The sequence below is a fragment of the Heliconius melpomene genome, chromosome 1 (assembly GCF_056956725.1).
Source record: "Heliconius melpomene rosina isolate 202511_hmr_F chromosome 1, ASM5695672v1, whole genome shotgun sequence".
NCBI lineage: Eukaryota > Metazoa > Arthropoda > Insecta > Lepidoptera > Nymphalidae > Heliconius > Heliconius melpomene.
In genome coordinates this window covers 13,581,972-13,600,149 of record NC_140389.1, presented here as the reverse complement: position 1 = coordinate 13,600,149, position 18,178 = coordinate 13,581,972, and the positions used below count along the sequence as shown (strand labels likewise).

The 18,178-nt window shown below is 35.5% G+C and overlaps 2 protein-coding genes across 4 annotated transcripts in view; one reads left to right on the top strand and one right to left on the bottom strand.

Annotated features, from left to right (window-relative positions):
• Nucleotides 1–2,851, top strand: part of LOC146541581 (fibronectin type-III domain-containing protein 3a-like) — a 37,068-nt gene extending 34,217 nt beyond the window's left edge. For all 3 annotated transcript variants that reach the window (XM_085188791.1, XM_085188806.1, XM_085188797.1), the window contains one exon: nt 77–2,851. In XM_085188791.1, the coding sequence (XP_085044917.1) occupies nt 77–358 (282 nt within the window). In that variant the 3' untranslated portion in view covers nt 359–2,851. The remainder of the gene's footprint in view (nt 1–76) is intronic.
• Nucleotides 2,835–17,589, bottom strand: eys (eyes shut). Its single transcript, XM_085188776.1, has 21 exons — nt 17,372–17,589; nt 16,636–16,784; nt 15,698–15,928; nt 14,709–14,822; nt 14,153–14,321; nt 12,281–13,292; nt 11,621–11,934; nt 11,027–11,216; nt 10,495–10,643; nt 10,139–10,275; nt 9,568–9,819; nt 8,976–9,149; nt 8,408–8,621; nt 7,865–8,022; nt 7,358–7,558; nt 6,803–6,988; nt 6,548–6,676; nt 6,175–6,336; nt 5,387–5,553; nt 4,784–5,057; nt 2,835–3,884 (listed from the first exon to the last, which is right to left on the bottom strand). Exons 1-21 carry the CDS (start codon nt 17,503–17,505, stop codon nt 3,724–3,726), a joined length of 4,677 nt encoding a protein of 1,558 aa, XP_085044902.1. The 5' UTR covers nt 17,506–17,589; the 3' UTR covers nt 2,835–3,723.
• Between the last annotated feature and the right edge of the window lie 589 nt (nt 17,590–18,178).

The window sequence follows — 18,178 nt, the reverse complement described above, 5'->3', positions numbered from 1 at the left end:
CAAATGAACTTTATTCTCTTTCTATAGGATTAATTCCTTTTAAAGGCTTATATGTAATGCATGGTCGGCTTCGTAGGTATACACTGGCAGAGAGACGCAGTTTCAGCTGGAGGAGCTGGAGTACGGGGCGGAGTACCTGGTGCGCGTGGGCGCTGTGCGCGGCGGGCTGGCGGGAGCGTGGTCGGCGCCGGCGCGGCTCGCAGTGGCGGCACCGCCAGCGCCCGCGCGCCCCCGCCGGGCCAGGCCCACGCGCGAGCTTGCGCCGCGCCACACGGCGCTGCTGATGGCGGCCGTGTTCCTAGTGGTGGCGGTGCTGGTGGCCGTGCTGGTGCAGCGCCTGGTGGAGCCTCGCCCGTGACGCGCGCTGGCGGCGGCGCGGCCGCGCGCCCTGGCCCGCCTTTAGCCGCCCGCGACCGACTGACGCGATGGAGTGCAATTATTCGATTTATATAAACCTTCGACGAGACACCGCCCCGACCGCGGGAGATTCTGAAATATTTATATGTATATAGTAGATAATAAAATAATCAAATTGTACGCCGCCGCCATGAAATGACGGGACGCGCGAGATAATCGCTGTCTTTAATCGCTTTATTTTTAATATATTTTGATTTCGGTTAATGAATATTCAGATGAACTAGGCGATGACTTTATTATATCTCCAATATTTTAATCGACTGTACTAAACGAAAGGCCTAGGGAACGCCTTTAACGAGGTTTTTTAGATTTCACGTATATGTATTTTTAGTGAATTTACAAGTATGGATTTGCTATTTTGATGCGAATGTATATGTAAGAAGTGTTAACTTTGCCTAATCCAATCTGTGTCTCAGATCTTCTAAGTTCTAGTCTATGCTTTTAAAATTTCGTATCTTCTGCTGAATCGTCTATTTTACGTAAATTATATGAAACATAAAAGTTGTATTTATTGTGATATAAAATATACTTCTCGGTTATAAAATCGCCCTGCCGCTTGTATTTCCCATACATTTCTATATTTTTATTAATAAAGGATCTGTTGCATGTTTTATCATATTTAAGTATAGCAAGTTAGCGACCAAGGTGCTCTAATATTAATATTCTGTTACGAGGGACAAGGCCCCTCGCTCCAACGAGTTTCCAGTGTGTGTGCTGTGATCACTTCCTTATGCGAATGAGACTGATTTTAAAAATATATGCTTCGTGTCTTAGAATTGTTTTAAAATGCTGTCGTACATTTTGATGAAAATCGAACTGTTTTATGATTTCCCGAGAACTTAGCAACCCGCCAGCCGAGGCGCGGCGACCGACGCGCACGTCTCTTTACCCTCTAATGTACCTTCCGCGTTTTATTGACGATAGTGTATTAATTGTTTTTATTATTATTATTATTATAAATCATGACCTTTAATCGATGACATTATGTAATATAGAGTAAATTGTTTATGAATTTAAGAGATTATAAATTTATTGAGATTGTTACCACCCGGTGTATCGATAGGAGATCGTCAAATTTGACTTTATTTCTAAGAAATATCTGTGTTCCAAAACGTAAAATGGAAAAAAAATATAGATTCATCCCGTATTGGTGTTTGTTATTTTAATTAATGGATATATTAGTAAAATGTTACTGACTTTGGTCTAATTATATTTTTAAATGAATCAATTACACTGTAGGTAGGCAGAGTATCTTTTTTAATTATATTCAAATATACGAATTATAGTAAATGTGGATATGGCATTTACGTGAACGTAAACGTACGTGTCATTATTCACATATAAATGTTATTTAAAGGTTCTGTGGTGTAATGTCATATGTAATAGAATCATTTATCGCATTCAATGTTCGCGTTCGTGCCGCCGATGTAATACTTTGTCATGGACATAAGCTTATTTTTACGCACGAATATTTTATCTTAAATACGTGATTAATGCTAATAATTATATTCTGTGATTTTCTCATTCTGTTCTTTCTTTATGATATTTATACGTATATTTTAACGTTATCAAGACATTCCTACTTTTCTATTTCAAATTGAATAAAACTTTGGCTGAGATGACAGTCTTCGTGCCGTCCCACTGAGGAGTGATGGCCGCGAGCACAGCTTGCGACGTTATTGCCACAACTATCTGGTTAATTTTCGAAAGTTTTATAATCCTAACGTGCAATTGTCAATTTATTTATTTTATGGCTTAATATTTATTAGAAAATATATAAATGTTCTATAGTGTCTTGTAAAGGTGGGATCTGATGTTCCTAGATATGTAAACGTTTTGTATGATACACCGATCGCAAGCTAAAGTGTATTACAGATACAGTCATGCATTCCAACTTTGTATTCCACTTTGTAAATAGGCCTAATGAATTCTACGACTTAATGTTGCTTTAATGTGGGAATGTAAATAAATCGTGTTTGAGCTTCCTACGAGAGGCACGAGTGCAAAACTGGGGGCGGCGGGTCTGGCTCGACATTATACAAGAATTTATATAAAATTTATAAATAAATTTTTAATTATTTCTTATTTAGGGTCGCATCTAAGCCAATGGCGAATTTGTAAATATAAAAATTGTACCAAATTGACCATAAATTGATGACGGACGAGGTCCGCCAGGCCCGGGCTCGTCACCTCCTGCACTGTGCTCTCGCCGACCCTATGGCAGCGTACTGCGTAACTGTAACACTGTGTTGAGACTAAACGTTTCTAAATTAAAACATATGATTAATGGGGATAGCATCTCATATTGTATTTGTGTTTCAATTAGCAACGTATAACGAAATGTATATGTTTATAATATAATATTTGATGATGTTATGTATCCGTTTATTAAACATGGATATATCAATAAAATTATATTTTGTGTACGATCAAAGTTTAATTTTTTTAACAATCCAATTTTATTAACTAAGTTTCCCTCATTCTAATATCCTTACATGATCTTGATTTCTTATTCTCTTTAACTTATAATAGCTATGATGACAGATTTTAAGAAATCATTCTATGAAATTGTTGAGAATTTGGAAAACATTCCAAAAGGTGTTTATAAAACTTGCACTTTTAATAAATAATAATAACACTTTATTGCACATAAAATCTTAAATCATTTTATTGCTACGTATGCTATTTCTATAAAAGTAGTACCGTTAATTACATACTATCTTATTAAAATTACATTACAAATTAACAATATATTATCAAATAAGACTAGAAAGGTTTTGTACTATGAGTATTTAATTCTCTTACAAACTACGCTGACGAGTTATTAAATAAAAAGAAAATATTAGGTAGATATCTTATTTATGGAATAATTGAATCTATAAAAATGACCTCAGTATCAGGTGAGTTTTCTTTTTATTTTTTCTTTATTTTTACATACAAAGAATAAATTACATACATATCTATACGAAGTTAATTGTATGAAAATGTACATACATGTACCCTGTGTACATGTATATTAGAGATCTTCCATAAAATACGTCACACGTTAAGGAAGGGAAGGATGTCGATGAAGAGTGACAACGTTGAGAGAGTGGAGAGGTTCTAAATTTCAGGATATCACATTTCAAAATATAATATCTATATATTTAAAATATGATTTTTGTGTGAGTAAAAATAACTGACAAATACGGGGATGGGTAAAAAAATCACGACGTTCGTGTGACGTAATATATCGATAACTCTCTATTATTTTATTCAAATATACTATTGATAACTAGAAAATATCAACATTTGGTATTTTTACATTTAGGAGGCAGTGGGAAATAATTGGCACGAACGAATATTTTCGCTGTACACTTCGGTGTAATTGGTTAAAAAGGTGTTGCGTCGTATAGAAATCTTGTCAATGCAGCCTTTAAAATTTTGTGGGAACATCTTTTTAGCTCCGTCTTCATCAGTGGCGCCACCTATTCAATCAATAAAGCAGATAGTTTTTATATTAAAATTAGTATCACATACTTTTTTTGTTTTGAAACTTTATATACAGAAATAATGTGTAATTGAAGGGAAAAAGTTGGGCAAAAAGTTTAATTTTTAAATTTAGCACTTAAACTTCAGACAATTTACAGCAATGAAAAATAAAAAAGACACCATACTAGCGCAATGGGAAAGGATATTACTACACGGGCGTGTTGGTGTTATTATCGGTCTGTTATCTCATCTTATCAGGGTTGTATTTGCCTGTATGCAAACAATACCCATTTCGGTGTCAGCATATTAAACGTCTCCCAATATCCGTCAGTCATCCGTCACCCCTAGGGCAGTCGGTCTGAAAATCTGAACCCATCCCCTATGACACGAGTACCTAGTCATTTTAATGAATATAAATTCTATTGACCGTAAATATTTTTTTAGCTTCACGCTTTTTTCCCGCACATAGGTTAGGCAGAGGGAGCCTAGTGTTCTCCTCTCTCCTCTCTCCTAAGACTCTCCGTTCCCTACTTTCCGCCGAATTTTCAAAGCATTGTGTGTTGAGTAACGGAATTCATCGCCGCGCTTTGCCTTGTTACTAGAGCAAGAAAATGATAACATTAAATAATTCGTTCTCCCGTGTGGAATTGGAACCCACAACCGTTGCGTTTACAGTAATATGCTTGTGCCGAAGACGACGGCCTCGACTATAAAATAAACCTTTTTTTTTAAAGCTAGATACTTTCGATATAACTGGGTCTTCTTGATTTGAGTCCCTGTTTACCTAACGTTTACCTGTTTACTTACATTTAAGACTAAAAAGGAAGGAATATTACAAAGACAACTATCACCAGGTTCTTTTTGGCTACAATAATAAAAAAAACAATACACTTACCAATAAACAGATCAATGTCCTCATATTCAAACTCATTGTAACATTGTTCTTCTACAAATGTCTTATTATCAACGACAAATGCTATATAGTTTTCCATGCTTAATTCTATGGAATGCCATTGCCCGTCCGCCATGAAACCGGCTTGGACTAAAGAAGAAATTAATTGAGGTGGTGTGGGGAAGTCCTGTGTCTTTTCTAAACTACCATTACAATGAAGAGACCAGGTCAGCTTGAGATAACCATTTTCTAGACCTAAGCCTAAATAGTCAATACCCTGCAATTATCACGTCTACTATTAATAAATTAAACTATATTTTAATATTTTACTAACTCACTGTTATCCAAATCTTTTTACACGGTTTCGCTTTTTAAATCTAATATTTATCGTAACGGTATACCAAGTACGAAAACAGTTTATTAATATATTTTTATCTTGTTACCTCTGTTTTGTTTAGCTCAATGTCTCGTTTTACATAACGTAGACCGGAAAATTCGAAACCTTTGGAAATAAGTTTTTTTCACATGATCTCACATTTTTAAAGGATGCAATGGTTGTGGATACAAGAAGTACTTATCTATATATACATAGATCATATGACTCACCATGTTTATCCACAATATAAGACCGTTCGGATCAGAAGTTGAAAAATTAAACGCAACGTATGAAGGCCTTGTTGGAGCCGAGCTCAATCTTTGCTGGTGGCCGGAGTGACTTCTGGTTAGAGACAGCATGGCGTCGCCGTTAAATTGCGGCACAGCTACATTTATACCTAGGAAATTACAAACAATAGGAATATACGTCTATAGCGATATGTGATCATATTTGTGGTGGTGCGATCACATCACATCATCACATCTTGTTGTGGAATCGCATATATATGATTATAACTGTGGATGCGTGATCTCATGTTTCATGATCACACATGTGATCAAATGTATAAAAGTCTGATCATACGTGTGGATATGTAATCACATGTGTGGACATGTGATCATATGTATGGCTGTATAATCCCATGTGTGGATATGTGATCATATGTGTGGATGTGTTTTCACATGTGTAGCTGTGTTTTCACTCACATGTGTGGATATTTAATCTCTTGTGTGGATCTGTTTAACATGTGTGGCTGTGTGATCACATGTGTAAATATGACATCACTTGTATCAGTGTGCAATCACATGTAGGTGATTAAATATGTCGTAATTTTTTTTTAATATAGATAATAATTACCTATTGCTGTACCATTTGTACCATTTAATGCAAATTATGATAGTGCAGAGTGTAGAGATAATTATATTAATCGTTTATTCAATGCTATATTCAAAACTATCATCACACTGATCACAGCCGTGACAGGCACTATAGTGTGGATACGGTCTTAGAATTCACTCACGCTGGTCACACAGCAGGCCTGTGGTTCCGCTGGCGCACACGCAGCGCCCGCGCACGCAGCGGCCGGCGCACTGCGGCGCTCGGCACGCCCGACGCCGGCACCGCGCCCCCCCTCCCCCCGCGCTGCACGCCGCGCCCTCACATGCGCCCACGTTTCGACCCTCTGTAAATGTTAATTAAATACAATTGAATTTCTGCTTAGCTTATCCAGGTGCCGCGCTTTATGCTATATTTAAATATTTTTATTTACTGTAACTGAGTCACTATATTGCAACCGTCATATGAATCAAGCAAATTGGAACTGCTTTACGTTGCACTTAATAAACTTATTATTTTCATTAAAAATAATAATAAATCTAAAATTAAAACCGCACCTTCAATATTTTGAGGTTCCAATGGCAAAACTATGTTATTTATGTGCAAATTTCTGAAGCAACCGCCGTATGACTCGGGTGGTCCCGACATTACATCAAAAGGCAAAGTAGACAAATCTTTAGCTCCTCCTGATAAAAAGTAATATTATTAATACAACTTGAGATAAAGACCGAACTGCATCAGGTCGATGCGAAAGTTCGTTTGCTTGGTTTTTTCCATAAAAAAAGCTATCTGATCTGATTAACGCCCCCTACCTACGACAATTGTAGCTTCGCTAGCTGTGTGCGGGTAGGCGTGCGCGAGCATGGTTTCGGTAGTGAGTGCGCCGTCGACCCACACGTACAGCCTGCTCCCGTAGCGACCGGCGCGCACGCCGTGCCACTGTGACATCGAAAGCACTACACCAGACCTGACCAGAGATGTCAGTCCCGAAAGCTGATCTGGAAGTAGAGATTTTGTTACTTTTAAATATTCGTAAAAGTGTTATGAAACTCTGAAAATAGAAAAACGTATAAAAAAATTGAACGTATCGAGTAAACTTTTCCAGGTTCCCTGGTTCCCAGGGTCCATAGAGTTAAGACACTACCGTTCTCCATTAAGACAATTCTGTTTCCCACTATGAGTGGCGGAACTCAACACCACTCTTTGCTTAGTGTTATAAAAACTTATTGTTAAAAAAACAATATTACGTAAGGCGGTTTTAAAAAAAATTACAATAAAGCCTTGAGAAGAAGGTGTTAAAAGAATTTCTTCACAACAATAATCGAATAACTTAAAACAGTAAAAATAGTAAAATAAATGAAAATCACCTGTCCATCTATATTCCAGCAATCCGCCTTGCAACGACAGCGTTGTATAGAAATGAGGAGTTTGTACGAACATCACAATACCTCTTTCCTTGGTTGGTTTTATTTCTGCCTCGAGAGCTAAACTGACACTAGATATAGATCGAGGGAGTAGTTTCAAGTAGGATCTTGTGCCCATGAATAGTATATCTATTGGTATTAGATCTAAAAAGATAGAAAATAGATTTAATGTTTTTTTATCTGTTAGTGGTAAACAATAATTATAAAAATTTAGAAAACCAATTTACAAAAATTGTAAAAATTGTATTGAGTATATCTAATGTACGGTAATTGTAAAATTGCTATTACTTATATTATCAAGCTTATATTTTTAGATATTGCTTGTTGAGTGGCGGATCTCAACGCCACGCTTTGTCTAGTTACCAAGACAATGTTTGTCTTGTTACGAAGAAAGGAAAATATTAAATAATTGATCTCTCTAAGTTAATATTAACTAATACTCGTAGTTACCTTGGTCACAATTAGCCCCAGCTTTTCCGTAAGGACAGTCACATTCCGCATTATCAAGAGTCATCACGCAGGCTCCTTTACACTGAGAATGAGAACGATCACAAGCACTCCGCGTCACGCCACATGTAGCCCCAAACCAACCATCGTTACAAATACACCTATAAAGAAATAGTGTAAAGTTACTAAATTGTAAAAGGATAGTTCAGATTACAATTAGGAATATATACGAAAATGTAATTGGCTGGAGATGAAATCATTAGAAGGGAAATCATAAGTATATTGTCATAAAATTAATATATTGAGGCTATCGTGGAGACAGCCGCACTCACAGCATCTGACACGCTTATGGTTTCAATACCCACTCGAGGGAATGATATATTTTTTCGTTGCTTGGTAAAGAATAAAATACGGTGTTTAGTGCCTCCACTCAAAACTCTGTGGAAAAACTGGGTGGAAAATGTGGAGGGTATGACTGCTATAAGTATATAGGATACAGTACGAATCTAATAAAATTTTTAAAAAATAATTTATTTTCATTCATACCCGTAAGTAGCAGGTGAATGAATACAAACACCTCTTGGGGCATTACATGACTTGGCAGTGCACTGCGTGACACCACACTGTCCCGCGCCGCGACCCCCCACCGCCTTGCCTGTGGCAACGGCCTGACCGCCTACCTCCCACACACAGCCTCGCCAACCACTGTGCAATGGTAAATCATGGGGCAGATCGTGGAAATCTTGGGATGGATGACCTCCTGTAACATATTTATTTCATATGTGCAAATGTACCTACAACATACACGAATATAAGAAATTGAATATAAAAATTTTATACTTTGAATAAAATACTCAAATAAACCTATCAACCATTATTCGGGGAAAGAATTGTTTTTATTTCTCACTACTCAACGGGCAGTGGAAATATCGTTACCGAATATAAGGTTATTGGACTTTAGAGTAGATATCCAAATGTCTGCAGTGGACTATCCCTTTTCAAATTTCAAAGTGTCAAAAAAGACATATGAAGTTCGAGCGAAATGTGGAAAGCGTAGTGTTGACATTAGATATGCGGGATAAAAAAAAAATTAAAGTACAATATTATACTTTACCAATATACACATAAGGTAAAAGAGTCATGTTAGAGCGGTTAGCTGGCGCGTTCCCAGTAATGTTGTAACGGCTGTCTATGATGAGTCCAGCACTGCGCCCACGCCGCCACACTCGGACCACGTGCCCGCCACGACGAGCCCCCACTGCGCGAGATGTGAATATTCTTCTTGGACCTGAAATATATTATTAAGTATTGTTATTTTTTTTCTTGTATTCATTGCAACTACTGTTATTATTATTATTAGTTGCCGAATATTTCTTGTAATATTATTTTAATACAAGAATATTTAATTATTGTTTTAGAATAATCTAATCATTTACATAAAAAGTAAAATGTAGGTACATCTACGAGTATACTATAGTAATATAATAAAGCGGAATAGTTTGTTTATTTGCCGATAGAACTCTGGAACTACTTACTGTTCAGTTATTTCTTATGAAATCTACATGCCTCAGAAGTGCTATATAATACTATGATGTTTTTCTTAGTTAGTCTCAAATGATGAAATAACATTGAACGTCAAGGTTATTTAGAATAAGCGGGTGAAGCCTAAAGTCCTAGTATGTTATAAGAAAAAAAACATAACGTACCACTTCCCATATTCCATGTCAACATAATATAGCCTTTAACGAAGGTTAGGGCTAGATGCTGACTTCTTGAATCGTGACGACCCCTTTGTCCCACAAACATTAGCAAGGCTATTTGGTCCATATCTGATGTTTGGAAGCGCATGCGCAGGTCAAACCTATCGGAGTTCATAGCCGCAGAGGATAAAGGATACATTACGTAGGAAGATACACCAGTTGTTATTGGAGCTAGCGAAGGACGAGTTATTTCGACATCTGTTGAGGAAATTTAGGATAGTTATTAGCTGACATGTGGATACTACATTTCAGAAAAATCTTTCCGCAAATGTTTATTTTATACTTGAAATTCACACAAGAATTATCATATTAAGATTATCAAATTAAGACAAAGAATTAACAAATATAAAATAACCAATACGTTTGTCAGCCCTGATGTTATATTTATATGAAGAAAAACAAAAAACAATCTCTTGGGAGATAGATATAGCTGCACGTATGAATGAATAGATTTTTAATATAACATTACTATGTTATTAACGACAATAGGTCTACATATATAAAGAAAATATCTTACTGTATTCACAAAATATCCCATGTTTGCCAAATGGGCAAAGGCATAAGAATCCACTCCCTGGGTGACGGACACAACTGCCTCCATATTGACAAGGGTTATGATCGCAAATTGAATGATTACAATGATTTCCCATCCACCTAAAAAATAAGTGCCATGCCAGCCAAAAAAAAAATAGTATCATCTGTCAGTATCATCATATCAGTATATCAGTATAGAAAAGAAAACTTCTTAATTTATTAAAATACTTTTTAAAGAAACGAATAAAAAGTAACAACAAACAAACAAAAGCTAAATAAAATAAATTTTATAAATTTGTATAAGTACTTAAATATGTACTCGTATAAGTTACGACTTACCCATTGGCACAAGAACAAGTGTAACTGTCCCCATGGTCGCTACAGGTGCCTCCATTTAGACATGGTGAAGATAAACATGATAGTGACGAACATTGCGTCACTTCCGCGTCGAATGCATCGTCGAATATGTCACGCTTTTCGCCATTTACCTTAATTTTTGTCAAATATTACAATTTACCACAATCTCAATAAACGCAAGTTGTTTTAGCTTCACGCTGTATCCCGCACACAGCAGGGTAGGCAGAGGGAATCGGGAATCTGTTAAGACACTCCGTTCACCACTTATATTATTAATAAATAAATTAAGGATATTAGGTTATTAAAATTTGGATTAGTTAATGAGTTTCATTCCTTGGATATCATTGGATTGGATTGGATTGGATTGGATAGTAATCAACTATCCAAATCATTTTAAATTTGCATTAAAAACACTGAAGCTAATATAATTTTATCATTCTATGTTAAAAAAAAGCAAAAATATGTAAATAATAGGTAAAATTTAAAATGTCTCATGTAATACTACTGTACTTACAATTAAATCATTAATACAACCAACAAAAGGTTTATCATCAGAATAATTAGTATTTGGTGTATTTCCAAAAGTAATGACAGTATTGTTGTCCAAGGACGCGATGCTGGACACTTGCCCGCCGCTCATCGCCACTGTGTCGTTGAGGCGCAGGGTGGCGTTACAGTGTCGGTCCTTCAAATACAGGTCTAATCTGTAAATATTTTAATTTTAAGGTTAGCACACAGAAATGTACTAAATATTGTTTTTATTTTTATTTTTTTAGCTTCACGTTATATCCTGAACATAGTTGGGTGGCAAAGAGTCTAGTGTTGAGACACTCGATTCCTACGAACCGCTCATTTTTTTTTAAACATTGAATAGCGCTACCTAACCGGTTGGAACCAGCGCTTTATATTTTTACCAGAGGGACTAGATGAAAAATACCTCATTACCCCCCAGTGAGAATCGAACGAAAGTCGGGCTTACAGTCAGATGCTATACCGCTGCGCCACAACGGCCTCAATAACACGAGACATATAAGGACTTACTTTTATTCGGTAAGTTTTTTGTTTTCTTAAAATATCATCTGATAGGCATTTATAAACAAGTACATACCTCGTTTCAATTTTCATTAAATATCCTTTGTTAACGTAAGTTTTGAGTTCACTCAGAAGCATCGTCTGGTAGCCACAGGAAAACTCAAACTTCAATAAACCAGAGCTCATGTAGAGTTTCATGTATGCGCCTTTAGTGATATCAACGTGCATTATTTGACCATCAGTTATTAAAGTTTTTGCATTAAATTGGATTTCAATAGTCGTAGAATTTTTAACATGATGAGAAATATAAGAGTTTCCATCAAAAGCTGCTGAGGTTATTATAATTTTATCTTCACAAAAGGTTCCTTCGTAGTTGAAGAGACAATGGCACTGAAAATAAGTTACGGCATGTTTACAAATTGTTTCCTATTTATATTAGTTTCTTATTAACGCAAAACAGAAATTTGGTGACATATAAAGCATTATTTGATAGAAGCCGTCGTGGGGTAGTGGGACAGCGTCCAACTATAATCCGGATGTGGCTTGGACTTCCATCTAGGGCAATAAAGAATTGTCATTTTCCTAGTCTGGTTGAAAAGTGGAGACTAGAGTGTCTTGACACTACTCTCATCACTCTGTGATCTCTGCCTATTGCGGAACAAAGTGATATTTAAAAATATTTCCTTACCTCATTTATAATTGAATTAAGAAAATAGGAAAACAATTTAACACTCACTTTTATTCCATGTATTCCATTAATACATGTTCCATGATTATGACAAACAAAATCCGTGCAATCCGAATGAGACGTTGGTAGTACTTGTGTGGTTTCATCCCCTTCTATGCTAGGTTCTGTTACTTCAATGGAAGTAGTAAATGTTGTAAAATCCGTTTTACCTACTGGCGTGTCTGTGAACATATTTTCTGTGGTCGTGTCCATTTTAGATGTTACGGAAGGAGAATCAGTTTTAATATCTTCAGTAGTGACAGGAGTTTTGATTGTTGAGTCAGTTTTATTCGTTTCTAAAGGACTTATTGTCGTTGCGTCTTCAGAGGTTGGTTCAGTTGTCAATTTTAAAGTTGGACTAACATTATCATCTGTGATTATAAATGTTGTTTCTGTTGTTTTCGTTGTTTGTTGTGTCGTTTCTTTACTTACTTCAGTTGGTTTTGTAGATTCAGTCAGTAGTGGTATATTAATAGTAGACACATTTTGTTTAGTACAAACATCACTACATTCAGTTGTAGATTCTGTTCGAGAATCATCAATTTCAAGTGTCCTTTGAGTCTCTATCATTGAAGTTACGGTACCAGTTACTAAATCTGTTGTAGATTTTGGTCCTCCCTGCATTTCTGTAGTAGCTACAGAAGTGTCGGTTTCGATGAGTTTAGTTGTTAATGTACTAAAACCTGAATCGGTTGTAAAATCTGAAGATAGAATAATATCACTAGAAGTCGTTACACTTGTAGATTCAGTAATAGCAAGTGCTGTTGTGCCGATGTCAATAGTCATATTATATTTAGTAAAATCAATTGTCGATACACTGTCCATACTACTTGATTCCGTGTATATTGTTGTCGTGGTCTTCGTTTCATTAAAACCAGGTAATGATGTGGAAATAATGTATTCACAATCGTAGCCGCCATCGTCTTGGATAAAGCATTCACATAAAGCACCGGTAAGTTGTGGTGGACATGAGCAAGTGAAATTATCAACTCCATCTATACAGGTTCCTCCATTCATGCATCTGTATGAGATAAATATCTTGTTAATATACAAAAAATATTCAGTTGTAGCTTAATGTTATGAGAACAGTAGTTTTAAGTTATGAACACTTCAATATTTAATAGAACATAATCGAAGTGTGATGTGAATGTCGGTTCGATTACTACTCGGGGATATAATTTATTTTAATTCTTCGTTTTGATAAGAAGACAAAGCGCGGCGTTGAGTTAAGTAACTTGTAAACAACACGCAATATCTCGAGAATTAGGCGGAGATTAGAGAATGTAGTGTTTTAACACTAAGTTAGGTAGCTAATATAAAAGCATACCTAATAATTTTTAATACCAATCGTATGATATGATATATTACGTGTTTGTAATATGAAGCCATTATGTGAATTGAAATAGTTTTAGAATATCACGATCGATTCGTCTGGACGTCTGCACGGGGGCGGAGACCGTCTGTAGTCGGGAATGATATTTTTGCTCATCGACCAGTCTAGTCTGATAAATAATTGCCTTAAAGTGTAGTTTTTTAGCTAGTTTCCTTATGCATAATAATTTTTGTAATTTAATAAAGTATTTAATTTAGGTATTGGAATTATTTTTATCTATAGATTATTTAATGAATAATAGAGTACGTACCTAATACAGAAAATGGCATACCAATAACTCTACGGTAATAAAGTGTTTTAACATTAAGCTTCCTCTGCCTTCCCGTCTTTTCTCTCACCCTCTCTGCCTACCTTATTCCATTTAATTAATACTTTAATACTATACAAGCTATGGAAACGCGGCTTCGCCCGCATAAAGTGATTATTAAATATATTAAAACCAAATTATACAAAGCCATTAGTAAGATTATGATTTTATTATCACTCACTTTGGACCCAAAAGGCATTCATCGTATTGCAGCTCGCACCTCTCACCGTGGTAGTCGGGGACGCAGTAACATACCCTCACGCCGTCCTCTACCACGCATAGCGCGTTGTTGCTGCAAGAGTCTTCGTCGCAAAATTCTATTTGCACTTCACAACTTTTACCAGTAAAACCTTAAAGAGATACATATTCTTAAAAATTACAAATGGTTGTAAGTTTAACTATCACAAAATATAAAATTTTAATATGAACTGAATTAAAACTTAATTATTTTCGCTCTGGTTACGAGGCAAAGCGCGGTGCTGAGTTCAGCCACTCAACACGATAAGCCTTAGAATTCGGCGAAAATGGGTAATGGAAGTGTGCTAATGGGAACAGACTGATTTAACACTAGGTTCCTAGGTTCCCTGTCCCCCACTTTTATGTGTGGGATACAACGTGACGCTAATAAGAATTAAAACTTATTTAAATGTTTGATTTAATTTCATTGTAAACGTGAATTTGATAATAAAACCCCCATAAGAATATTTTATTTCTTGCTATTTACAAAAAAACTTTACCGTAAGCACATGCACACATATAGTCCGCGTGGACATCGATACACACACCACCATTTCTGCAAGGATCAGATTGACATTCATCTATTTGTTCTTCGCATTTCGGTCCAGCCCATCCTATGAATATCGATTTTTTATATAATGCCTTACAAATAAAATTAAATACGTGATAATATTGGAACTTCCTATAAAATTGGTAGGTATAATAAAAGAATTGGACGTGACATAATGGACGTGATTTCTACGCGCAATCTTAATATACTTATTTAAATTCCACTCGGTAGCATATTTGACGACGTAGTGGTGCAGGGGCACCAGGGTAAGACCGTAAGACGAATGTGGGTTCGATCCCCATTCGAGCAAATGAATTATTATTTATAAATATTTTAATTTCTTCGTTCTTGCATCAAGGTAAAAAGCCCGGCGTTGATTCGTCAGTCAATATGCAACGCCTGGAAAATTCGGCGGAAAGTGGGGTACAGATTGTCTTAACACTATGTTACCTCTATTCTCTCTTGTCTGTTTACATTTTTTAGCATATTTATATTTTTTCCTCAAAAATCATAAAAATTTATGTACCTACCTATAACCACATAAGCATAACAGACTACTGCGTAATACGAGGTCATTAACCCGTGTTGCGGGAGTTGCAGTGCACGCCTAATATTGAACACCCGCATATAGCAGGGTTGGCAGAGAGAGCCTAGTTTTAAGACAATACGGTCCCCACTTTCCGCCCAATTCACGATACTGCTTTTTGGTGACGGAATTCCGCTTATTGTCTTCTTATCAGAGCTAAGAAATATAAATTTTAAACAGGGCAATGAATCCCTTAGTAAGAATAGACAATAACCTCTAATATCAATATTTCATATAACAAAAAAATCGATGTTTTGGAGTACAAACATAGAATACTCTCCTTAACTTAACTTAACTCCTTTATTATCAACAAATTGTGAATAAATTACAAAAAAAAAATAAAACGAGCACACCTGCCAAACATTTGCAGTAGAATTTGTATCCAGGTCCTTCAATACATTCTCCGCCATTAAAGCACCTAACTTCTTCGCTAGTATTGCAGACGGCTACGTCAAGCTCACAATGGTCTCCAGAAAAACCAGGGATGCAGTGGCAAACGTATTCGTTGGTCATATCAATACAAGTGCCATTGTTCAGGCAAGGATTAGACTCGCATTCGTTGAAATTAGTCTCACAATTGTCCCCTTAAAAAACATTGGTATTTTTATAATAAAATTTTGATAGAATATTTTCGCATTCGCATATTTTTTTGGCAAATGAATATATTTTAGTTTTTTATTGCGTTTATTTTTATTATATTAAATATCGCTTTTAATGGTATTTCATAGTTATAATATTACAAATATAACAATAAATTTGTAAAAAAAGTTAACTATTTGCAAAAATGTAGGTATTAAATTAATTGATCATTCTTAGTAATACAATTTCACTTTGTGAAACAATAACCTTTCCATACAAAAGTTTACACGCAATCGCTTTATTATCGCTTTAATAAATTTAAATGGATATATACACAAAGGACTCACGGACCAGTACGAGTTTGTTCATACTATAATTTTTAATTATTATTGCATGGAAATACCATTAGATACTACATACTAAGTAGTAGGTACTTGTTGTTCCTTAAGGAATATAATAAAAGGAAAACGTTGTAGTGCTTTGTTTTTTAAAGTTTTAACGTAGGTACTATTAGAATGTCGCGGCCGTATCTCAGCATATTTTCCAGGTTTTTCCTGGTCTCCGAACATCGCTTGAAGGATCCTACCGAAGTTGAGTTCAAAGTACTAAATGAAAATCTTCACATAAATTATCCTTCCTTATCCGTCATATGTAAAAGTAAAAATTAGCAAAAGTATAAAGTCGACATTTTCATTTTTAAGTAGGTACCTACCTATAAATCCATCTGGACACGAACAATTGTATGCAGCTACACCGTCTATGCACGTGCCTCCGTTCTGACAGGGGCTAGACCAGCACTCGTCCCAGTTTGTTTGGCATTGCACTCCAGTGTAACCATCGATGCAATAACATGCATATGTACTGAAAATATATTATTTATTGAGCATTAACATTTTTTTAATTATCTGGATATAATTTTGAGTAAGCTTTATGAGCTGTAACTCTGTAAACGTGACAGGTTGTGGGTTCGATTCGTATTCGAGGAAATTAAATATTTAATGTTGCCATTAACTGGTAACGAGGCAAAACACGGCGTTGAATTCCGCCACCCAACATGCAAATGCCTCGAGAATTCGACGAAAGGTGGGGGACGGAAATATCTTAATGGGAACAGAGACACTAGGGTTCCATCTGCTTACCCTGCTATTGTCGGGATACATTGTGACGCTACGTACTCTTAGTAGCAAGGAACGTCCTGCTTCTTGTTGAGTGGTTAAAAAATATCTTCTAATATCTGAATAATATCAAGTTTAAATATAACCGTATAATATAAATTGTCAATCTTGTATATAGATAAAAAGATGAAGGGATCAGACCTGTTTTTTTTCTTTAGAAATTAACCAATTTGAAGCATTTAAAGTTGTCTACCTGCTGAGTGCGGATACAGCGAGCAGCTGTAGCTGATTCTTAAAGTTTTAAACAATAAGTAAATGTTATTAGATACATACCTGTTAATGTCATCGATGCAAATACCATGCAAACAAGGATCTGCAAGACAAGCAATGCCCGCTGATACTACTGGTACGGCAATTACAATCCACCAGACTATTATACACTGCGATTTAGTGGTTTCTAAAGACATTTCTTAAAGCTTTAATTATAAATTTTCCTATGGCATAGTTTTTGAAGAAATAATATAAGAATTTGGTTATATAATCATATAGATTTTCTAATGTCCATTAATTTAATGTATTACTTCGATCCTTAAACTACAGTACATTTTTGTATAGAAATTACAAAATACGTAACGTTGAAAGAAACTTTCATGTTCCTATATAATTACAAAAAAATATAATCAAAAAAATATTTATTTTATATATTTTGATTTAATATATACACCACTTTAAAACAAAATTTAGAATTCGACTATTCGACTTGTTTGAATAAGAATTAGGTCTCGCATAGGTGTGGTTTATTCGTACATGTTGCTATAGTAACCACGAACACAATACTCACAAGCCGCGGTCAATGGTTGAATATTGATATAATTTTAAATGTTGTCAAAAAACAAATACCACACTTACAAAACGACTATACAATACTTATTGTTCTTTTATTTATTTATTTAATAACATACGCAACATAAAATACAATAGGTAACTACTAAAGATAGGTCTTCTAAGGAAATGTAAATAGTTAATTACTAGTTTACTATAACAGACGTAACAGACATGTGGGGCAGGGAGTGTACCAACACTTAATATAGGAACGAGGAACACTGGGATTTTCTATTTAATACTTGGACGACTGGTGAA